The following is a 25,074-nucleotide window of genomic DNA, read 5'->3' as shown; positions in this document are numbered from 1 at the left end:
TCTACTTCTTAGAAGGCTTCATCCTAGGATCAGGCCTCCCCAATACAAGAAGAGGTATGAAGACTCCAATAAGTGGCATCTTTGACTTCTTTCAGAACAGTTGCCCTATTGTTGTCATGGATTGTGGCATCACCATTCCATCTTCTGGCATCAAGTTCAGCAGATACTAATATGTTTGAGTTCTATCACCTTGGATTTTTAGAACCTCGGTATGGTCAAAAGGGTCTATGCGATGGAATTCTGGAAGATGCCATGTACAGGTGGCTTCTTCTTCACTCATTCTCAAACAAAAGGTAACCAGTTTGTTCCTCAAAGGAGCCATAGAGCCTGTCCCTCTGTCCCAGTTGCATCAAGGTTCGTTGGTTAGTCCACTGTCTCAAAGCAAGGTGATGGATTGTGTCCCATCTTGGATCTTTGAGATGTCAATTTTTACATCAAACCCAGGTATTTCAAGGTGGTAACCATCAACATTATTCTCCCCCTGATACAGAAGGGTGATTGATTTACCATGCTGGATTTGAAGGACACATAATTTCACATTGTGATCTGACCTTGTCATTGCAGATTCCTGTGCTTTGCTGTGGAAAGAAAGGCTTTCACGTCTTGCCTTTTGGTCCATGCATTGCTCTCTGTGAGTTCACCAAGCACATGGCAGTGGTGGCAGCTTGTTTTGACAACAGGGCACTCTCCTATTCCCCCATATCAACAATTGGCTTTTTATTGCTCGTACAAGAGAGCAACTGCTTTCAAATATACGTCACAACTCCACACTGCTCTCAGTCTCATTGTGAACTTTGAGAAATCTCACCTGGAGCCTATGCAACAAGTGCATTTCATAGGAGCCATGTTAGATTTGGGAGCATAGGCTCTGGTTCTTCTAGAATATAGAGTCTGTGCTTTTCAGAAAGCCTCCAGGGGATGCCTTCGCACCTGACAGATTCAGGCCCAAAAAGTTTGAGTCCTTTTAGGTCTCATGGCTTCAATGACATTACTAATTCCATATGCTTGGTTGAGGAATGAGGCCTGTTCAGGCATAGTTTCTGTTGAAGTCTATTGCTCTTTCAGACTCTCATTTCAAGATGTTGATGACCCCTCAAAGTGAATGTTTTTCTCATAGATGATGGATGGACCCACTCAACATCCAGGCAAGGATGCCATGCCTGCCTTGACAACCACTAAGAGTGGTCACCACTGACACATCCTTAGAAAGAAGGAAAACATGTTTGGATTGACTGACTGTCAAGGAGCATTGATCCACATAGGAGAACACACTTTGTATAAACACCATCAAGATGTTAGCTATTTTGAAAGCATTCCAGTAAATCCTGTATGGCAAGGCAGTACATATCATGTCAGACAACATCAATATTGTTGACAACCTGAACAAACAAGGAGGCATTATTACACTTCACAGTAGTGTTTTTGGACCTGGTGTGTACTATGGAAAATCTGGATCTCCATAATACACCTCCCCAGAGAACAGAATGCCCTAGTAGATGCTCTGAGTTGGACATCTGTGTCCTGTCAATAAGAGAGGTTGCATCGGAGTGCTGTTCTCAAGATCTTCAGTAGCTAAGGCATACCAGCAGTAGACTTGTTGCTGTCACCTGCAAACAAGCAGTGCCAAATCTCCTGCTCCAGTGACCACAGGGAAATCACTTACTGCTGCACTCCAGTTCCGCTGGAATGGCCCTCCTCTGTTTCCTCTCGTTATGAGGGTGATTGCCAAAATTAGGACAAGGACAAGGTGGCTGAGGCAGCCATGGTTCCCTCTCAGATTCACCTCTCCAAAGAACAGTATCTTCGCCTGCCATGTCGTCTTTGTCTCCTCTTCATCTACAAGAGTAAAAGTAGGTGTCCTGATTTGCAGACACTGAAACTAGCCCTCTGGAAGATCTGCCTCTGATGTCTTTGTCAGCTTTGGCTAGATGTATAATCGTGGCAGCCCACAAGCCATCTACATGACCTTTATAGTCTTACAAATGCTTCTTGAATTTCTTCAGATGAAAAGTATCGTTCCAGTTGATGCATAGACTATGCATCTCCTGGATTTCCTTGTTTCCTTTTCAGATAAAGGACTCTGTCATGCGTTAGATGTTATTTATCAGCCATCTCTTGATACTTTCAGTGTCTTGGCAAATCATCTTGTTTCTTAGACCCTTTAGTGAATAAATTCCTAAACAGATACAAGAATTTGCACCACCAGTGCTTGATCCTACTGCTCAATGGAACTTGCAGCTAGTCCTCTCTCAGTTTTCCAGAAAACCTTTAAAAGCTATGGTTTCTTGTGACCTCATGTTACTTACATGGAAAACTAATTTCCCCATTGTGATTACTTATACATGATGAGCAGGAGAACTTTGTACCCTTAGGTTTGATCCATCTTCCCTGTGTTTCCAGAAAGAATGTTGTCCTTTATCCATCCCCTGCGTAAAGGAAGGGCCCACTGTACTTCTGTCCCAGAATGTTTGCTTAATTTTTTGGACATACGTAGAGCACTAGGTTTCTACTTAGAACCTCTTCTTTTAGGAAATCACAGAGACTTTTCCTTTGCTGTTCATCGAGCAAGAAAAAACTACCTGCTTCGATTCAAATGTCTCTCCAAATGGATAGCATATACTGTTCAGTTGGTGTATTAAGTGGCTGGCAAGCAACCTCCATCTCAGCTGAGGAGCCACTCAACTAGAGCATTGGCAGCTTCAACAGCCTTTTTGAGAGGCATCTATTTTCATTTCATTTGTAGGGCTTCCATGTGGTTCCAGACTTCGACTTCCATATAATACTATAGATTGGATGCCAGGATGCACTCAGAGGCTGTATTTAGAAGGCCTGTGCTTCTCTCGTGTGTCATGGCTCTCCAGGCTCATATAGGTTTTTTTCTCCCATTTTTATTGAAATCTACAATGTCATATTACAAAGAGAAAAAGCCATGTTCATTTACAAGAGTCCCATCCTCCTATGGTGAGTAGTTTGTTAGTCTCCCATTTGTGTGAGTCACAGGCACCACAAGAAGAAGAACAGGTTGCTTAGCTATAATGGCTTCTGCATCAGTGTCCAGAGATTAGAGGGTTTAGGCAGGAAACATACTGGAAGTTAGCTGTGCAGGAGGTTAACGGGGATATCACCAAAACACTTTTATAAACTGATCTAGAAGGTTATGAAAAATACATTGGGCAGATGCCAAAAACCCATTTGTGTGAGTTCACAGATGACTAGTTGAAGAATCACAGTTACAGGTAAGCAACCTGTTCACAGCTTTAATAATTTGCATATTCTAGGTAATGTTGACAGTTGTCTGTTAATGACAGTTTCTCATGATGGCTGCCTGTTATTTTCACAATCAAAGGCAGCATTCCTCTGATTTTCTTTGCTGGGAAACAACTGGGAATGAGCAATCTATCCTGTTCATTAGCCAGTATAGGAAAGAGGACATTGGACTAAATAGTTTTTGGTGTGATCCAGCAGGACTCTTCTTATATTCATATGTTGTTTTTGTAGATGAATCATGCTTGTCGGGCCTTAACCTATATGATGGAAGCACTTCCAAGATCATCTGCTGTTGTGGTAGATGCCATTCCTGTTTTTTTGGAAAAGGTAATACTGTTACTAGCATTATTAATTTAGAATTGGTTCTAATAGAAGTCTTCTGAAACAATTTTCACATTAGGAGCTGTGCATTAATAAGGATTTATCTGTGGTGTCAGAGTTGTGGACTTATTCTGATTTCTTTAATATTTGATTTAATATTTTCTATTTAATATTTTTATTAAATATCTTAAAGCTTAAGATAGTGATACTGTCACTTCAGAGATGTAAAAGAGCCATCTGCTGTTTTGTGGAGCAGCAAGAGAAATCCAGTGTATGTGAAAGTGTCTTTCTTCATTAAGTAAAACTTTATTAACTCAAATTAAAGTTTGTTTTATGGTGTTACACAATTATACCAACCAAACAAACACAAAATTCTTTGAATTTTTGTGTGCAGGGTGGTTATTCACACATGGTAACCAAATGTTGTTCCTAGCCAGCCCAGAGCATTGAATAAATAATTTGATAGGCTGCAGCAGTTAACAACAACAGCAGTTCCTTTCTTGCCTACCATCTGAAGGATAACATGCAGACTGCATTACTCTTCTCCTGTGTGCATTTAAAATGTCTTTGTTCAATGTGAAATCTGTGCCCTTTCTACTTAATCTAGCAAAGATATTAGCAGTGTATGGGCATTGGAATTTGTCTCATGGCCAACATGGCTACTCATTCATTTGTATGATGTAAAGAATAGCATTTTGGAGGTGAGGTGGAGTTTAGTCAAAATCTTTTTGGTAGATAAAAATAGTTATGAGAATTTTGAAGTACAACAATACAAAGACGACCCAGCATTAATTCAATACACTAAATCTTCTTTTTTTAAAAAAACTTGATAGCTTTTCAACTACCAGCAGTTGCCAATAAAGTTGTTTGAGAACATAATTTCTCTGGGCCTTTCCTCTTCTGTATTTTTTTTTTTGTATTCTTTTGTATTTTTGCACAAACATCTGTTTTAAAAGATTAGCAGATTGATTAGTCTCTTCCTGGCATTTTTTTATTTTTTTATTTTTTATTTTTTTTATTTTCCTTTATTACTGACTTCCTGATTTATTCACAGATAAACATGGTACTGTGCTGTGTTCATGTTTATGAATGATATTAATTATTTAGATACTGCTTTTGCCCTGGAGGTGTCTTGAATTTTTTTTTAACTGGAACTCTGAGTTCCATCAGGGGCAAAAAAGGAGGGCAGAGACAAATGGCATACTTTTAGAATAAAAGTTATGGTGCCTTAGAGTACATGCTCAGCCCAGGGATTTGTTTTAGTATCAGAACTGCACTTAGCCATCATTTCGCTGTGGTCTAGAGTTAAATTTTTTTAAAATTTCATTTTAAGCAAAAACACAGGGGAAAAAATGCTACTAGCTAGAGCTGAATGAATTTGCTATTGCATTTCTTAAATACACTGGCCAGACATTTTTCTTTTTATGATGAACAAAGGGAATGGAATGAAGTATGTTAATGTGGATGTGTTGTACATAGGAGACAGTTGGAAAGAAATCTCTCTAAATGGTGAACAAAACTAAAGCATTTGTGGGTTGAATTAAAAGTTAGTAATATTAAAACATGGAAATTTAGAAGTAACAGAAGCTATTAAACTACAGTTTGAAGACTGAGCTTTTGCAAATGAATGACACTTTAGATGGGTAACTAATCTAGTTTCATCTTGCTCTGAAAACAAACTAATTAAATCACTTTCATTCTAGCTGCAAGTTATTCAGTGTATTGATGTGGCAGAGCAGGCACTGACTGCCTTGGAGATGTTATCACGCAGACATAGTAAAGCTATTCTACAGGCAGTAAGTATTTACATTAAAGAAAACTATTTTTGTCTTGATTGTTGCTAGAGTCCCTCTGCCCAAGCAATTACTCCCAGAAAACGTTGCAATTTCCTGGTGATATAAAGTCCCTTTTTTGATTGAACTGTTTTGGTGTCTTTTTTCCTCTATTATAGGGGGGCTTGGCAGACTGTCTGCTGTATCTGGAATTTTTCAGCATAAATGCCCAGAGGAATGCACTAGCTATTGCAGCCAACTGCTGCCAGAGCATCACTCCTGATGAGTTTCACTTCGTTGCAGATTCTCTACCATTGCTTACACAAAGATTAACCCACCAGGTTAGAAGCCATTGGGGATAAATATGTCTTCTGAACTTTTCTGTGAATTTGTACAGGGAACTATTTGTGGTATGAAGGGTTTCCAATACCCTTTAGTGAAAGTAAATCCCACAAGAGGAGATGTTAATTAATGTCACAGGGGTTTTTTGCCCAAATGAAGTGGAGATTGCCCCAGTTCCTTGGGTGGTGATTTTGGATTGGGTTTCAAAGGTGGGAGAGGTGTTTTGCTTCTTTCCTAGATTGTTGCCTAGCAAAACTCTTAACAGGATAGTTCCAGGATTGAAATTCTTGATGTGCCTGACATGCCAAACACTGTATATTGAAACCTAATATTTGTATTCAAACTTCATAGGACAAAAAGTCAGTAGAAAGCACTTGCCTCTGTTTTGCACGTCTAGTGGACAACTTCCAACATGAAGAGGTAACATCTATTTTCTTTCTTTAACACAGTGTTTAAAAGGTTTGATCAGGTGATCCTTAAATGTCTCTTTTTTTTTTCTTTTCTTTAAAAAAGAATTTGCTTCAACAGGTTGCCTCGAAGGACTTGCTCACAAATATTCAGCAGCTCCTTGTAGTGACTCCTCCAATTCTGAGCTCAGGGATGTTCATCATGGTGGTGCGCATGTTTTCCCTAATGTGCTCCAACTGTCCTACACTAGCAGTTCAACTCATGAAGCAAAGTAAGTATGTGCGGATGTGGATGTGCATACTTTTCATTTCAAGTTCTGTTTGCTGTCATCTGTCACAGGGATGGGAAAAGTGTGGCCTGTGGACTGCAAGAGGCCTTCTCCTAAGCTGTTTTTAAACCCTGCGGAGAGGACAGAAGGACCCTTAAAATGTTTTTGACAATTCTTAAATTTTTATTTTATCTATTTTCTTAGCTGATTTTCAGTTATAGTCACTGAAAATGTGGTTCCATATAGTTGAATGAACACTTGAACGCTTATAGTGTGGTGGTGTTGCCTCTTTCATGATCCCTGTAGGTGTAGGGGAGCTTTTTTTGGTTTAAGATGAAGTTTTTTTTAAAAGTAACGTATATACTCATGTACAAGTCGACCTCATGTATAAGTCGAGGGAAGGTTTTAGGATCAAAATCTTGGATTTTGATATGCCCCATGGATAAGTTGAGGGCAGAATTAAGGAGACAGATTTTAAGGTTGGCTTGGAAGTGGAGGGGGGAAAAGAGAAGCTTGGTTTTCAGAGGAAACACAAGGAGGAGGAGGAGGAGGAGGAAGAGAAGCAAAGGTTTGGAGATCAGCTTGCAAATGGAGGGAAAACGGGGAAATGCAAAGAAGAGGCAAGGTTTGGAGATCAGTTTGCAAAGGGAGGGAAAATGGGGAAATGCAAAGAGGAGAAAGAAAAGTTTGGAGATAGGATCGAGAAGGGAATCACTGCATGCACACTCACACTGGTGCCTCGCAGCTCTTTCAGCAAGTGCTGCCGAGGCATGGAGAGTGGGAAATCAGGGCTACTTTTTAAAGGAGCTTTATGGGCATTATTACTGTTTGTTGTTGTTGTTAACTGTCCTCCAGTCGATCTCAAGCCATGGTAACTGTATTGACCCTTGTATAATTCGACCCCAGATTTTAGGGTCAATATTTGGGCACAAATTTCTCGACTTATAATTGAGTATATATGGTAAATATTGCCCCACATAGCTCCTTGGATCCCAAGGGAAACAGTGTTCCTCCCCAACTCACAGTAACTGCACACATGTGATATATAAAAGTGCCAGGATATTTCTAAAAATTTAATAAAGCTACCGCAGCATGTATTTTACAATCTGCTGTGTGGGGTGATTGGAGAGAACATAATAGGCCATGCTGTAATTTCACAGTAGAGCTCACTAAAAAATAAAATAAAAATTAAAACGCAGTGACAGTTAAACTATAAAAGTATACATAGACAGTATAAAAACAATAGAAGGGAATAAAACCAAGTAAAAGCTTTGTATACAAATGGAGAAATCAGAATGTATAGCTGGTATGGGAGATGCATGGGCATTATGTAGGCCTCTTACCTTTTTCATGCCTACAGATGAATGTGGAAGTGCAATTGTGCTTTAGAATAAGATACTCAGTCATCTTCACACTTAATTCCAAGGCAATTTTTGATATTTTGTTGGGGCCACACAATAAGATTTAGAGGAGCAGTAGCAGAGTATGAAGTCCATAGGTTATTTAGGAGGACACTAGTGTGGCTGATGTATAAGAGAATTTTTTTTTGTAAATGGAGAGGATATTGTTTAACGCAGGTGTGGCTTGACCAGTGATCTCTCAAATCCCACACCATACTAAGCTATGTATGTAAATTCTCCTTAACTTTTTTAATGTACTTGAGTGGCTAGATTGTAGAAAAGTGAGTGATGGTTTTGAGAAGCAGCTATCAAGAAGCCATCATCTTTATTCTCATATAGTCACTGCTTCTTGCCTCTCAAGATGCTGTATTCTTATGAAAATGCTCTGGTCTACAAGTTTTTTAAAAAAAGGGGAGAAGGAAAACAAGAGAAATAGAAGTACAAAGAATATTCTTGTGAATTAGGTGTTTACATTAACATAATCTGACTATAAAAATTACTTAGATGTGGCATCTGTCGAATACATAATTTAGTGTAGTTACAAATAGGGTTTTGTCCCTGGCATATTTTTTTTTAAATTGTCAGAATCTCACATCAGCTAGCTTTAACAATATTGTTTTAGAGTACTATTGTTCATCAGATTGAATGTTCATCAAATTGTTCATATAATGTCCATCAGATTGAAGGAGTAAAGTTTAAAAGTACGTGTACAAATATCAAATATTTTCTTGTTGTAATACATACATCCCAAAAGGAACCACCAGTGGACATGCTCACATATCTCCCACAAGGAAAGCATTATGTATATTATATAATCTACATTTAGCTGACACAACCAATTTATTCTAAAAGGATGTGAAGCGGTCCAGTGTGCCCCAAGCATCCATTTTTACTGAACTAAGCACACTTTTAAATCTAAAGATACTTGGTATTACAATTGGAGCAATATTACTATCAAATCAGTTCTAAATTAATTGACACCAAATTTAATGCTTCCTAACAAACATTTATGAATTACACTTGTTGGTTTTTCCAATTGTTACAACAGATTCAGAGTCTGATCAAGAGGTTTTGCTCTTTTCAGCATTGCAGCCTATGTATCTTATCTTGAACATCCTAGCACAGTATGGCAGTATCTACAACTACAGTAGAGTCTCGGTTAACCGACCTTCGGTTAACCGACACTCCAGATTATCCAATGTCCCTGGGACGTCGGATTGGGGACAAAAGTCCCTTGGCTCGCCTCCCCTTGCGGCTGGAAGTCCCGCCCCTTTCCCCTCGGCGGCCTCCCTGATTGGTTGGGAGGCTGGGAAGGGGCGGGACTTTCAGCTGCCTACAAGCCCCAGGGGGATTTGCGGCCAGAAGTCTTGCCCCTTCCCAGCCTCCCAACCAATTAGGGAGGTCGCCGAGGGGAAAGGGGCGGGACTTCCGGCCGCGAGGCCCACTGGGGCTTGCAGTCCCGTTCCCTTTTCCCCGCGGTTGCCTGGCAGCCCTGGGGACAAGAGGAGGAGGCAGCCCCCACCCGTCCCTTCCACCCTGTGGGTGCCTGCACCCGCGGGAAGGAAGGGAGAGAAGGCGGCCCCCACCCGTCCCTTCCTCCCCGTGGGTGGCTGCACCTGTGGGAAGGAAGGGAGAGGAGGCCCCGCCCCCATCCCCTTCTCTCCACAGGTGCCTGCAGCAGTGCTGGCACTCGCAGGGAGAAGGGAAAGGAGCGAGCCCCGGCCCCTCCCCTTTTCCCTGCGCGGTGCCTGCTCCAGCGCCAGCACCCGTGGGGAGAAGGGGAGGGGGGAAGTCTGGATTATCCGACATATTCGGTTATCCGACTACAAGCCGGTCCAGTTTATGTCAGATAATCAAGACTCTACTGTATTACATATTTTGATGTTCGTATACAACACCTTTTCATCTCTATAATTTCATAACTGTTGACATCTATATATGGGGCATCAATTTCAGTCACTGCTCCTGCTGTATTGGAAATACTAATTGCTTCCTCAGAGAAATGAAAAAAATAAATGTATTTCCTAAAAAGCAGTGATCTGACATTGGCACTGATGATATGTTTATTTTGTTTTAAATAAACAATTGTCAAAGTTGTTGAAAATCCATGCCTTTTCCAAGACAAATTGTTTCACTTTTTTTCAGCTAGAATATTTCCCATATATGCCCTATTCTGTTATCAACAATAGAAGCTTCTTGCTTCAAATTGTTGATTATGTAAACCAGTGGTACTCAAACCATTTCTCTTGGGGATTCCTCCTTTACATCTACATACAGATGTTTCGTACCCCCCCCCAACATGTTATATGAATATTTTTTGTATTTAGTGTACATATTTTCATTTGCACATTTATGTATATTCATATTTTAACATGTTGCAAGGCAACATTGTTCAAATTAGAACAGTTTTACAACTCAATGCACATGTAAATTTTATACATAAAAAGTTTGGCGGAGGAAGTATCAGGGTATTCAAGTTTCACACCTTCCCTTCCATGCCCCCTGAGGGTCCTGTCCCACACTTTGAGAACCTTAAGAACACCAAGTACACTCATCCCTCCACATTCGCCTTGGTTAGGGGCACAGGACCCCTGTGAATGTGGAAAAAATGCAAATAACAAAAACACTGTGTTTTGAACCAAGAGAACACATCTCTAAGAATCTCTAGATCTTTCAGTGCAACTCTGTGGTCAGCGTCTACCATCGAATTGTACTGGAGGAGCTACAAATGCCTTGTGGAGTGTTCTCTCTAGGAATCTCTAGGTCCTTCAGTGTGACCTTTGGTTAAAGTTGACCATAGAGTTGTGCTGGAGGACTTTGATATTCCTAGAGAGAACATATTAATAAAATCTATGAATAATAAAATCCGCAAAAGTCAAAGCCACAAATGTGGAGGGACGAGTGTATAGAACATGGCAGAGTAATATTGTGTTTTGTTCTTTTAATATATAAAGATATTGCGGAAACTCTTCACTTTCTTCTTTGTGGAGCTTCAAATGGAAGTTGTCAAGAACAAATAGACCTAGTTCCAAGAAGTCCTCAAGAACTGTATGAGCTTACTTCACTTATCTGGTATGTTTTTTGCAAGTTTCCCTTCCAGAATACACTTGGGATTTCATTTTATAGTATATTGAAATTAAATTATTTGTGGATTTTCCAAATGGATAAAGGTATTGTTGGCAAAATTTGATTTGTTCTTTTCAGTGAATTGATGCCATGCCTCCCTAAAGAAGGAATTTTTGCTGTTGACACTATGCTAAAGAAAGGAAACACACAAAATACAGATGGTGCAATATGGCAGTGGCGGGATGATAGAGGCCTCTGGCATCCATATAACAGAATTGATAGCCGGATAATTGAGGTATTAATTTATGTATATTCCATATATATCTGCATTGTACATCGAGTTTATATATCACTTAAAAGCTACTTTCATAAATATGTAAGGTTCTTGACAAGTTCTAATAAATATCACTATCGTACAAGTTGGTGGATCCTTTTTCTTTCTTACGCAAATAATGGTCATTGGTATCTTCATTTATGTAAGGTCAAGGAGAATATTATAAACCACTCTATAACTGTATCTAAGATTTGTATATTTGTCCTTAGGCAGCTCATCAGGTTGGTGAAGATGAAATAAGTCTGTCTACGCTGGGGCGTGTTTATACAATTGACTTTAATTCTATGCAGCAGATCAATGAGGATACTGGAACAGCACGTGCCATTCAGAGAAAACCTAATCCTTTAGCCAATACAAACACTAGTAAGTACTGTTTTAAAAATAATCTCCAGCTTTGCCTGTTGTCACTACGGCTTGCTTTCTGTCCTAATTTTTGTAATTTCTTGTATCTGTGTGAAGTTGAAGGCTTTCATGGCCAGCATCCATAGTTTTTTGTGGGGTTTTCAGGCTATGGGGCCATGCTCTAGAAGAGTTTCTTCCCGATGTTTCGCCAGCATCTAAAACATGGCAACATAGCCTGAAAAAACCATTAGAAAATCTTGTATCTGTCTGTTGTATTGACACATTACTAGAGGACTGGATGACACTGAGGTCATGGCTCTCCGGAGCAGACCTCTTGATGTCACCTGGCCCATTTTACCTTTTTCCATGCTCCTCCTGTCACTAATCAAAAGGTGCACTGGCTTTGTTAACCACATATATTGTAGTAACTAAAATGGCAGATAGTGGGTGAAAGGGCTCGTCTAGGAACTGGTTGTGTCCCAAGCTGCCTCTGTTTCCCAATTCCTTTCCCAGCCAGGGAGGCTGAGGAAAGAATAAAGTTGATCAACCTGCTGTGTGTCAAGGCTGCAACTCACTTGCTATCCTGTCTCATCGCCCCTGCCGTAATACATGTCTACCTTTCCTTATGGCTTCTGTAGAGTGAACATTAGGTGTGTGTGTGCATGCATGAATGCACACAGGTGTGCATGTACATACTCCCTCACTTATATGTATCCATCTACCTTATTTTTCTTGTTCTTTCTTTATCTGTTAATCAAATAAAGAATAAAAAAAGACTTGGTAAGCTGTACTTAGGTCACAGTGAAATCAGTTGGGCAAGTTAACAATGGTCCTTTTTCTACTGAAATTAGTGGGACTGAAGTTCAGCTAACATAGTCTGAACATAGCTGAAAGTTTATTGTATAGCCTTTACATGGCTTTTTTATAAGTGACAAACTGTACATATGTGACAAACTGTACATATGTTTCTGATGTAATTCTGATACTTTTTGGGTTACTCAGGTATAGTGTGGCTTGTGCTAGTCTGTTAATATCCCACTCACTTTTCACATTAAGATTGTATATTTCCACAGGTGTAAGAGAATTTTCATGAGGGGAGAAAGAGGCAAAAATTAGAGGGGCAGTAGGGTTTGGGCATCAGTCAGTGTAAAAAGGTTTTTATGGGAAAGGGTTTTCCTAGATAATGAAAAAATACCAGCTGATCAATACATTTGAATTAGAAAGTGTGTTGTGAAGCTTTCAAAAAAGCAGATCAATTTTAAATACAATATTTTCCATATACAAAATAGTTTTGTAAACTCAATGGCATTGAATAAGAAGTAAATTAATATTTTGCATAATTTTGTGCATAACGATCTGAACTTTTAGTAAAGTCTCAAGTGCCATGTGTTCTCTGCAAACCTGCAGAGAAATGATCCAAATTCTTTCAAGTGCATTACTCTCACACAGTATGTTTTCTCACACAGCTATAGATGCACCAAAGGTGAATCCTACAGTATCTAAACTCTACATGCATGGAAAAGCTTTTTGAACATATACAGTGTTTTTGTAAGTGTTAGTGGAAGGGTTTTGCAGGATTCTGTCATATCCTCTCTCTTTTTCTGGATGCCTAAACTTTATTTCTGAATCCTCAACTGCAATGAAGGAAAATTCCAGAAGGGTGGGATTCATATGAGGAGCAATGCCCTCATTTCCCTGCCCATCAATACACCCATGTAAACCTCAAATTTAAGGTGAAACAGTTCAATATGGAGGAAAGGAGCATAGTTCTACAGGAAGATGGAGAGTTTGTTAGTCTGTGTTCAGTGAAGTTGTATAACACAAGGAAATTTACAGGCTGAATCCAGTTGTTACTCCCAATTAGAATAGACTCATTTACTCAATGCATCTGGTCTAGTTTTAGCTAACCAGAGGATTTGGCCCTCTGATTATTACCTTCTTTATATGCCTGTGTAAACCAAAACAATTTTTTTAAAGCTTTCCAAGTGATTTTAGAGGTAGCTTCTCATATATAAACCTAAATCTGAACAAGTAAAATGGATCTGTAACAATTTCAGTTTGTAAGCAAAGCTGCTGGACTTGATCCTCATCCCCACTGCAATTCCCTTATCCTTTTGTGTCATGTCTTTTTAGATTGTAAACCTGAGGGAAGGAAACTCTCAAATTAGCAATCTGTAAACCACTCTGAGAGCCTTTGTGGATGAAGAGCAGGGTATAAATACTCTAAATAAACAAATACATGTTTGGTTTATTTAAAGGTTTTTAATCAATGTTGTTGCTTGTCAGTTTATACCATTATGTGCTTTATCTTCCTTAGGCGGGTTACACACCGCCAAAATGTACGTGCTCGGCACGTACTAGGGTTAGGAAGGGGCGTCCTTTCCGGATGCCCCTAACCATAGTACGTGCCGAGCACGTACAAAATGGCGGTGCCCATTCTACATGGGTGCTGCCATTTTGACGTAGCGGACGCTTAGCATCCTCACGCCATGGTGCGGAAATGACACAAGTGCGCCATTGGCACCTTGCGTCGTCATAACCGCGCCGCAAAAAGAACCCACTGTTTGTGGGTTCTTTTTGCTGCGCCAGGGAACCCCGCAGTTTGTCCGCTGCAGTTCCCTGGCGCAGCAAACACAGGCACCGGCAGAGCGCCCTTTTTGGGCGCTCTATAAAGCGCCAAAGTAAACTACCCTGTACATGATGAAGCCGATTTAAAAATGTCTTAAACATTTGAAATGGTCTTGATAATCAACCTGTTCTGTTATAGGTGGACATCCAGAATCAAAGAAGGATGATGCTCGAGCACAGCTGATGAAAGAAGATCCAGAACTGGCTAAATCTTTCATAAAAACCTTATTTGGTGTTCTCTATGAAGTATACAGTTCTTCAGCTGGACCTGCTGTCAGACACAAGTGCCTTAGAGCAATTCTTAGGATAATTTATTTTGCTGATGCTGAACTTCTAAAAGATGTTCTGAAAAATCATGCCGTATCAAGGTAATTGTGAATAAACATTTTTACATAAAACTTGCTGTGAATGATACTGTGGAGGAAGTATGATTCTTAATTTAGAAGTTCATTTTGAGTAAGAGTCTTAGTGAAAAATACCACTTAAGAGATCTGGTTATCAATAGCATAGATATTACATTCTTTTAAATACAAAAATGCAGACAAAATGCACTTCTATATTTTTAATATTATTCATTACATAATAATACATAATATGTAATGAATAATATGTGCAAATGGAAGGATGACTTACAGTGGCGAACCCCAAGCATGACCTCTTAGGCAAATAGTTCTCAAAGTGCCTATTGCAAGACACTGGGATTGCTTGTGGACCCTAGAAAAAACAAGCTTGATAAAGCTATTGAATGCCAAAGCATCTTGGAGGCAGCCTACTCTTCTATATCTCAAGTGGCTAAATTCAAGGTGCCACCATGTAGTGTGGTGAAATGGCCCTGACAATGCCATGAGCATTAACATACTTTTTTCTATACTATGCCCTATATTGAAGGTGTTCTCAATTGCATGTGCAAACTATACATAGATAAAGCTTTAATTTTCTAAACAGTTTGCCAAAATAACCTGTATTTTTCTGTTGCAGTCATATTGCCTCCATGTTGTCAAGTCAAGACCTTAAGATAGTTGTTGGTGCCCTTCAGATGGCTGAGATCTTAATGCAAAAGTTACCAAACATTTTTAGTGTTTACTTCAGGAGGGAAGGTAATGCTTATTTTCTGTCTGATACTCATATTTGACACAGTAGGACTCTGACATAGGTTCACTAGTATGTGGAAGTATAATGAAATAACACTATGAGATACAGAACTTCTGGAAACTTGTTTCTACATGATGCAGTGTTTCAGTTTATAAGTCTTCAAATTTCTATTCAGAACTTGTTGCACTTAAGAAATACTTATGTTTTAGATATCATGGTGTTGTAGCACAGGGGTGGACAGCTACATAAGGCCTAGGGACTTAATATGTCCAGAGCCAGATCTCAGGGTGCCTCTTCAATTTTTTTTTTTTAAAAACTCAAAATATCCCCATATGATATTTGTGTCACTTTTCTGATGTTCTGGCTGGTTTAAACGCAAGAGAGGCCTTTTTCCAAAACAAGGAGTATCCAGAAGTAACTTCTGGTCTTGGAATACAGGTTGAATCTCCCTTATCCAAGAAGCTTGGGGCCATAAGTGTTTTGATGTTTTCAGATTTTAGAATATTTGCAAATGCATATTAAGATACCTTTTTTCCAGATAAGGGATACTCAGTCTGTATGATTTTTATAGGTAACCAAAATCTAAAACTAGGATTTAATTCCAGTGCCCTATGAAATCTTCCTATGCTTCCCTTAACATTGATTCATCCAGTGAAAATAACTCTTCATACTACTGTACCAGATTTGTGTGTCTAGCAGTCATTTAGATGTGCATAGGATTACGCCTCATGTTAAAGTATATATAAGAACAATCATGTTAGGCCAACCAAAAGCTGATCTAGTCCACATTTTGTTTACACATCTATTGATTATAGTTAGTATGTCTTGAACAGTCCTTGTAAGTTATGGTGAGTTAGATCCAGTCTTGTTCATACTAGCATTAGGACTCCTGTATTAGATCTCATGCCTAAATACTTGCTTTAAAACGTATCCCAACCTTCTAGTGTAGGTTGTGGGGTGCATAGGAGGCTGTGGAGGGAGCACTCATTCGATTGTGTCTTTTGAGAGTAGAGTTTCTGCCACCCTGAAGTTAATTCTTTTTTCTTTTTCCTCTTGTCTTTCCTTCTTTTCTCCAGGTGTGATGCATCAGGTGAAAAATCTCGCTGAATCAGAAACTTTGCTGACAAGTCCCCCAAAAGCATGCACTAATGGCTCAGGAACGCTGGGTGCTACAACAATAAGCACTGGAACAGCCACTGCTGCTAGCAATGCAGCAGCAGATTTAGGCTCTCCAAGCTTACAGCATAGCAGGGAAGACTCTCTGGATTTAAGTCCACAGGGGTGAGTGTGCTTGTCTTGGTCTCAGAATCAAATGTTGGTCAGCCTGTTACGAATTATGATTCAACAATGGAACAAAGCCTTTAATAGCACTGTTCAGGCATTTTGTGAAAAGATTAAATATTTAACGGAACATATAAGGAAAGGTGTACACAAGCTTTGTACCTTCCATTGTGGTTTTTCCTATGTGAAAAGTAATGAGTCTAGTGAGGAGAGACTCTTCAGTCCATTGAAGCCCTTTCTGTGAGTTAGAACCATGGAAAATTAGGGTTCACAATCTCATAGAGAGCCTCCATGTGTACTAGAGCTTCAGTAGTTCTGATTCATTTTCACGTTAGCAAAGGGATGATGGAGAGATGGAGCAAGCGTGTTACCTTCCTTGCATGGTACATTCATCCTTTTATGGAATACATAAATAAGATTACAGCGCACCTGCATCATACGTAGGCACGCTATATGCAGCTTTTAGCTGATTCTGAAAGCCGCATGACAATCAAATGGCACGCGCACCGCATGCACAAGTCCCATTAGTTTCATTGAGGCTCAAGCATACCTGGAACTTGCCTTACGTGGCAGGGCCCAGAACGGATTCCTGTGTAAGGCAAGGGCACACTGTAGTATACATATTAAATTTTTTAAAATTATGTTGTGTAGATGCATTTTCTATGCATAGAGAAGTTGTCAACATGCAGGAGTATTAGTTAGGATTGTTAGTAGCATTTGGGATTTTCTCCCAAACATAAATAGGTCTATTCTCCATTTTCTCTGTACAGAATAAAAAGAACTGGTAGTAGTCAGTTGGTTAATGAACTTGTGCTTGACAATCTGTTCTGTTTGACAGTTTGCATCAGTCATAGATTGTAGTAGCTAGCAGCAGCTTATACAAACTATATGGCCTACATTATGAACACTGAGCCAAGATCTATCTTCTATATAAATAAAAAGATTTTTGCATTTAAGAACTCATAAATGAAACTCAAATACAATGGTAGCTTAGAAAGATTTTAATTGCTAATGGATTCTCAAATAATAATTTTCAATACATTTTTCACTTGGAAATTTATTTGAAAACAGTTGCTTGGCCCTAGTTAAACTTTGGTAAGAATTGCTGTTTAAATCATTATGTTACATAGGCTTAAGTCTAATTATTAGTTCCAATAAGCTCATTGAAACAGTGAAAGCTTCATAAGATTTGGCTTATCAAGTTTCCATTGATTTAATATGACTACCCTAGTTGGAACTAACATGGATTTAAGGCACTGAAATACTTTAGGACTATCTGATCACTGACAACCTTGTAGCAAATGAAATATTTTTAAAAATCAGATTTCTTTAAAAGTAATACGAATTAGTTAAAATGCATCACAGCAATGATCTGGATGATATGAGATATATGTTTTATTAATTTGATAGTCGATTAAGTGATGTTCTGAAGAGAAAAAGATTGCCAAAACGTGGGCCAAGACGGCCAAAGTATTCACCTCCCAGAGATGATGACAAAGTAGACAATCAAGGTAAGCTTATTTTCAAATTGCATAACCAGTATGTCAGTAAAATCTATTTTAATTTTAATTTTATTTATTTCATTTTTATGCCGCTTTTCTCCCAAAAGGGGACCCAAGGTACCTCACAAAATCAGAACACCTTATAAACAAGCTTTTAAAAGACAGTTAAAATAACCCAAATAAAACAGTATAAAATTAAGATTTAAAACATTCAAAAGTTAAAACACATAATATAAAATATCTTTTGTTTTGCTTTTATTTTACATAATGATGCCATTGTGTTGTAAGTGGCCTACAGCCAATTATTTGTCCCAACTAGCATAGACCCATTGAATTCATTGGAAATTTATAAGTCAACATTTATATAAATTCCATTGATTCTACAGTATTGGAAACCAGCAATTGTGTTTAGACCATGATTTCTGAATATTTAGTTACAAAAGTATAATAAAACTAAAGAAATACATGAGAAGTTTAAGTAAAGTTTCTGGAGATTCCTGGGTTATTGTGACACAGCTCCATTAGCTCCTATTTTGCTCTTCCCTTCTGCCATGGACACTAAAAGCAGGGAATGGTTTGTTTGGTATGTTGTAAAAACTAGATTCTGGATTGCTGCTCCCAAATATGATGGGTTTATGAACAATCAAGAAATTCTATCTTGTGAATCTGGCTTGTAAAAGAATCACAAGCTAGGCTTTCCATTTCAGAAAACTGACACAGGAATGATTCCTCCACCCCTACATTTTGTAGAAAATTGAAGGTTCTTTGCCTTATAACTGTTCCTCTTAATCTTTTCAGGCTTTCTAGGAATTGCCATATAGAATCATAGAATCATAGAGTTGGAAGAGACCACTAGGGCCATCCAGTCCAACCCCCTGCCATGCAGGAAATCCAAATCAAAGCATCCCTGACAGATGGCCATCCAGCCTCTGTTTAAAGACCTCCAAGGAAGGAGACTCTATCACCCTCCGAGGGAGTGCATTCCACTGTCGAACAGCCCTTACTGTCAGGAAGTTCCTCCTAATGTTCAGGTGGAATCTCTTTTCCTGTAGCTTGCATCCATTGTTCCGGGTCCTGTTCTCTGGAGCAGCAGAAAACAAGCTTGCTCCCTCCTCAATATGACATCCTTTCAAATATTTAAACAGGGCTATCATATCACCTCTTAACCTTCTTTTCTCCAGGCTAAACATCCCCAGCTCCCTAAGTCGTTCCTCATAGGGCATGGTTTCCAGACCCTTCACCATTTTTGTCGCCCTCCTTTGGACACGCTCCAGTTTCTCGATGTCCTTTCTGAATTGTGGTGCCCAAAACTGGACACAATATTCTAGGTGGGGCCTGACCAAAGCAGAATACAGTGCCACTATTACTTCTCTTGATCTAGACACTATACTTCTATTGATGCAGCCTAAAATAGCATTGGCCTTTTTAGCTGCCGCATCACACTGTTCACTCATGTTCAACTTGTGGTCTACTTGGACTCCTAGATCCCTTTCACACGTAGTTTCATTCAGCCAGGTGTCACCCATCCTATATCTGTGCATTTTATTTTACCACCCTAAGTGCAATACTTTACATTTCTCCGTGTTGAATTTCATTTTGTTAGCTTTGGCCCAGCTTTCTAGTCTATTCAGGTCATTTTGAATCTTGATCCTGTCCTCTGGGGTATTAGCTATTCCCCCTAATTTGGTGTCATCTGCAAATTTGATAAGTATGCTCCCAATTCTGTCATCCAGGTCATTGATAAAGATGTTGAATAGCACTGGGCCCAGGACAGAGCCCTGTGGAACCCCACTGGTCACTTCTCTCCAGGATGAAAAGGAGCCATTGTTGAGCACCCTTTGGGTTCGGCCGGTCAACCAATTACAGATCCATTTAACAGTTCCTTTGTCTAGCCCACATTTTACAAGCTTGCTTGCAAGAATGTCATGGGAAACCTTGTCAAAGGCCTTAGTGAAATCAAGATATACTATATCCACAGCACCTAAGCTCCCTAAGGTTGCAGAATTTAGTCCTGTTCAGTAGTCAGTTTGACATCAGTTATCCCCTTATGTATTCTTAAACTTTGATGAATCAGGAAATTAACAGGAAAATATTTTGCAACTTTTATATTAGGTTCTAGTTAACACAGCACAGATAAACATGCTGTTTTCAGCTGTACAATTTACAGAGATCTTGAATCAGTCTAGGCACAATTAGAACTATGTAGCAAAGTGTTATACCCTCTTTCCTAGTTCCAAAACACACGGCAGACATAATCCAGTTTGTGACTGCTTTAACTGCTCTGGCTCAGTGCTAGGGAATCCTGGGAATGTGGTTTATTGTGCCCCCAAACCTCTCTGACAGAGAAGGCTAAATATCTCACAACACTACAGTTCCCATAATTCCCTAGCATTAAGCCAGGGCAGTTAAAGCAGTCTCAAACTGGATTTATTCCTGCAGTGTGTTTTGGACCCTAGTGTGTCAGTTTAACCTATAATGGCATTTTGGTTGGGTATTAAATACTGTAATTACATCAAAAAGTAACATCATGCCCCATGTAGGCGTTCAGGTTATCAGCAGTTACTTGGTGGCGGCAGCAAAAGTGAACCAGCTTTTCTGAGAGCAAACTTTGGTGCTTTGCTTCTCAGAGACCTTCTGTTTTATACCCTCTTCAGCCTCCAAACAAAAGGGGGATCTGGGATAAAATAGGTTTCATTACTATTCTACCTGTTTCAGCCAATGTATATATTGTTTTTGTTTTGCTTTTTGCTGGCACTAGGTCAGTAACCTTGTACTGTCAGTATTGCCATTATTACAGGTCTGTCATCATATCTTTGTTTATACTTAGGCTGGCCTCTTTTCAGAAGCAAACATGCATTTGTTTTCATAACATGCAACTCTGCAGTACGTCTCCAAAAGCTTAAATGAGGCAAACAGATATCTAAAAAGCAGCCTAGCCTGTTAGAAAATATGCTAAGAAAAAAAACCCTTCTCCAGTTTGTTTAACTGTAGAGAATTGCAAATGAGCAAACAGGCTTCATGGACCAGCATCCTCCTTACAATAAGTTAATTTTATTGTAACCCACCTTGAGATCTTTAGATAAGAGGATATAAATATATGAATGTATGTATGTAAGATGGCCTAGATACCCTAAAGGCACCAGATCCAGTCTGATCTTGAAAGCTAAGTAGGGTCAGTTCTGGTTAGTAAATACCAGTGCGGTGGGTGGATGTGCCTTCAAGTCACTTGTTCACTTATCATGACTCCATGAATTTCACTGGGTTTTCTTAGGCAAGAGGTAGTTTTGCCAGTTCCTTCCTCTGAAATATAACCTACAGCACCTGGGAATCAGTCTCCCATTCAAGTACTAATCAGAGCTGTCCCTGCTTAGCTTCTAAGACCAGACAGGATCTGGTACCTTTAGGGTATTTGTGCCCTAAATACTCCAGGCTGTATTTCAGAGGAAGAAACTGGCAAAACCACTTTGGAATATTCCTAAGAAAACCCTATGAAATTTATGGAGTCACCATAAATTGACAGGCAGTTTGAAGGTTGCACAGGGTGCTATAAGATCTCTCTACATACTGTTTCTACAGGCTAACACAGCTGTATCTTTGAATTCTACACTCACAAGCATGTATGTTAATGTGACCACAGTGTTAATAATGGTAGGATTAAATGTTTTTAACAAATTGGGCTGGGGTCCTACATTGAATACATGTTGATTAGGTGTTACCAATATGATGAAATAGATATAGGTAGCAGCTTTAAGAGTGTTATATAAATAACACACAAACTCTAAGGGTCCCAGTGTTTTAAAATCACTTTGAAGATTCATGACATGCTATGACCTTTATTCTGTAATTGTTGTTGTGTGCCTTCTGGTAGTTTCTGACTTATTGCAACCTTAAGGCAACCCTATCATGGGATTTTTGGGGGGCTGAGATATGTGACTTGCTCAAGAGGATGAACCGTCTTGACGCGTGGGAAGTGCAGACTGTAGTGGAGTCTCAGTTATTGGGTGGGGCCCATATTGGGAGAAAAGCAGGATATACAATTTTTTGTTGTTGTGTGCTTTCAAGTCGTTTCTGACTTACAGCAACCCTAAGGTGAACATAACATGGGGTTTTCATGGCAAGATTTGTTCAGAGGATGTTTGCCATTGTTGCCTGCCCCTGCGGCTGGAGCATGGACTTGCCCAAGGTCACCCAGCAGTTTCACAGCCAAGCAGGGTATCGAACCCTGATCTCCAGAGTTGTACTTCAGTGCTCAAACCCCACTGCACCACGTTGGCTCATTCTATAATTAGGAGCTATAATTGTTTATAACAGAGCATACATGTGAAAAAAATATCAGAATATTGTCAGTCAAGTCAGTCAATTTCAACTCTGAATGGTAAATTTTGAGACTAGTGATAGGGAAAAATATGTTTTGCATTTTAATTGGAACTACCCTAATGAGAGAGAAAAATGAAAACCAGCATTCACCAACTGTCAATAATTGTGTTTATATGCATTGTTATTTTTTAGATTATTCACCACTGGCAGGTTTTATTATTCTTATCGGTTTTATTTATTCTATGTACAGCGCTATGCACATTTACAGTGCTTTATAAATAAAATGTAATAATAATAATAATTTTGTTCTGTATCGTTTTTCCAAAAGCAAAAAGCCCTACAGCTACTCAGTCACCCAAATCTTCTTTCTTGGCAAGTTTGAATCCTAAAACATGGGGAAGATTAAGCACACAGTCCAATAGCAACAATATTGAACCAGCTCGTACAGCCGGTGTGAGTGGTCTGGCAAGGGCTGCTTCAAAAGACACGATATCAAACAACAGGTATGATCATGTATAAATCCAGCTATGCTGAACTGAATGTTACCGAGCTTAAAGTGTATAGATTTTTTGACATAAATATTTGGACTTTTTTATGGCAGCCAAGCTTGAAGGTTTATTGATGAGACAGGAGAATAAACAGTTGCTAGTATGAGCAGAATGGGCATGTAGTCAATTTGATTAATTATAAAATCATACAGTTGTAGAGATAAAAGGTATTCTATAGGTTATGTAGTCCAGCTACTCCCTCTGAAAGTCCACAGCTATACACCTTCTCTGAGAAATGGTCATCCCACATCTGTTTAAAAACCTCCAACAAAGGAAAGCATACTGGGAGTTCTTACAATCGGGGAATTCTTTCTAATATAGTGCACCCACATTTTACATGGGCGCGCCATACGCGGCTTTCAGCACATGCTGAAAGCCACACTGGAAGAGCCCATTGCACGCCCCAGAAGAAATAATGGGGCATGCGCCCATGGCGCGCATGCTGTCGCACACCATGGGTGCAAGCCCCATTACTTCCTATGGGGCTTCAGCATACGCTGATTTCCTCTTATGCGGAGGGATCCGGAACGGATCCCCGCGTAAAGGGAGGGTGCACTGTATTTAATCAGAGTCTTTTTTCTTGTAATTTGAATTCGTTGGTTCAGGTCTTGCTAGCTGGAACAGCAGAAAAGAAATGTGCTTTATCTTCCACATTCTTTTAAACATTTGGAGATATCTGTCATATAATCTCTTAATCTTTACCAGGCTGAATATAGTTCCACAGCCATGCCTCTTAGGGGCTGTTTTGCGGATCCTGTATTACAATCATTGTTTCTCTTTAGACATGTGCTACCTTGTTAATATCCCTGTTAATAATAAATTTCAGGCACATAGGTGAAAAGCAGAGAAGAAACTGTTGAAATCATAGTAATATAAACCTGAAATAGGATTGTTGTGACTATTGTGGGAAGAGAAATCTCTTAACTGCTCAGGTGAACTACCGTATATACTCATGTACAGTTCGACCCCATGTATAAGTCAAGGGCGGGTTTTGGGGACAAAATTTTTGATTTCGATATGACCCTTGGATAAGTCGAGGGTACAACTTAGGGGCATTTATCAAAGGATGTAAATGACAAAGCCCCCCACATGCATGCATGCTCTCCTTGCAAAATGCTATCAGGGCAGTTCCTCCCTCCCTGGGAAAGAGGGAGATATGGGCTCTTTCCCTCCTTTCCCAAAGAGCAGGGAAACAGCCCCAATTGCTTTTTGTAGGCATGTGCATGTGTATATGTCTTCCTCTTTACCAGGGAGCAGGGAAAGAACCCTGATTGCATTTTGCAAGGCCGCGTGTCTTCCTCTTTCTCTCCTTTTCCAGGGAGGAGGGGAAAAAAGCAATGGAGGCTCTTTTCCTGCTCCCTGGGGAAAAGTGAAACATTCATGCACACACACACACACTCCTTGCAAAAAGCAACGGGGCTCTTTCCCTACTTGCTGGAAAAGGAGTTAAAGAGGAAGACATACAGATACACTCTCTCCTTGCAAAAAGCAATCAGGGCTCTTTCCCGCTTCCCTGAGAAAAAGGGAGACACGTGGGCACACGCACACACACTCTCTCCTTGCAAAAAGCAATGGGGCTCTTTCCCTCCTCCCTGGGAAAGAGGGAGACAACTCACATGTGAGCGCCTTGCAAAACCAATTGGGGCTGTTTCCATCTTCCCTGGGAAAGGAGGAACACTCACAAACTGTTCTTGGCTGAGCAGCAGCTGCGGAGGTAAGGAGAATGGTGTGTTCGGCAGAACTTCTTTCTCAGCCCTATTACTGTATTGACCCTTATATAAGCCTACCCAGAATTTTGGGGTCAGGTTTTTGGCATAAATTTTTCGACTTATAGATGAGTATATACAGTACCTCTCAAATGCTATGAATTGTCTGCATTATTGTCATTATGTATTCAAATATTGTGCATGGCAGTTGTACATATACAAAGATGTTGGGTGCTTAATATATTAACTGTGCATTTTTTCTAGAGAGAAAATTAAGGGTTGGATTAAAGAGCAAGCTCACAAATTTGTAGAGCGTTATTTTAACTCTGAGAACATGGATGGAAGTAACCCTGCACTGAATGTGCTACAGAGACTTTGTGCTGCAACTGAACAACTCAACCTTCAGGTTAGGATATAGTTTTAATCTGTTTTGGAATTTCAAGCGCCCCCCCCCCCCCCCCCTTCCAGAGAAATGACATT

The 25,074-nt window shown here is 39.6% G+C and overlaps 1 protein-coding gene across 4 annotated transcripts in view; it reads left to right on the top strand.

Moving 5' to 3' along the window:
* The window catches only part of TRIP12 (thyroid hormone receptor interactor 12), a 140,520-nt gene that overhangs the window by 82,195 nt on the left and 33,251 nt on the right, over window positions 1-25,074 (top strand). For 3 of the 4 annotated variants that reach the window (XM_042457473.1, XM_042457471.1, XM_042457472.1), the window contains exons 11-24: window positions 3,499-3,594; window positions 5,292-5,384; window positions 5,540-5,701; window positions 6,054-6,122; window positions 6,216-6,381; window positions 10,733-10,850; window positions 10,983-11,139; window positions 11,388-11,541; window positions 14,288-14,516; window positions 15,127-15,245; window positions 16,317-16,521; window positions 17,932-18,032; window positions 22,669-22,843; window positions 24,859-25,000. In XM_042457473.1, coding sequence (XP_042313407.1) covers window positions 3,499-3,594; window positions 5,292-5,384; window positions 5,540-5,701; window positions 6,054-6,122; window positions 6,216-6,381; window positions 10,733-10,850; window positions 10,983-11,139; window positions 11,388-11,541; window positions 14,288-14,516; window positions 15,127-15,245; window positions 16,317-16,521; window positions 17,932-18,032; window positions 22,669-22,843; window positions 24,859-25,000 — 1,986 coding nt within the window. The remainder of the gene's footprint in view (window positions 1-3,498; window positions 3,595-5,291; window positions 5,385-5,539; window positions 5,702-6,053; window positions 6,123-6,215; window positions 6,382-10,732; window positions 10,851-10,982; window positions 11,140-11,387; window positions 11,542-14,287; window positions 14,517-15,126; window positions 15,246-16,316; window positions 16,522-17,931; window positions 18,033-22,668; window positions 22,844-24,858; window positions 25,001-25,074) is intronic. The other variant, XM_042457475.1, reaches the window with a different exon arrangement.

This window comes from Sceloporus undulatus, chromosome 3 (genome assembly GCF_019175285.1).
Source record: "Sceloporus undulatus isolate JIND9_A2432 ecotype Alabama chromosome 3, SceUnd_v1.1, whole genome shotgun sequence".
Taxonomy (NCBI): Eukaryota; Metazoa; Chordata; class Lepidosauria; order Squamata; family Phrynosomatidae; genus Sceloporus; species Sceloporus undulatus.
The sequence above is the reverse complement of the archived record's forward strand: the minus strand, read 5'-3'. Positions and strand labels throughout refer to the sequence as shown.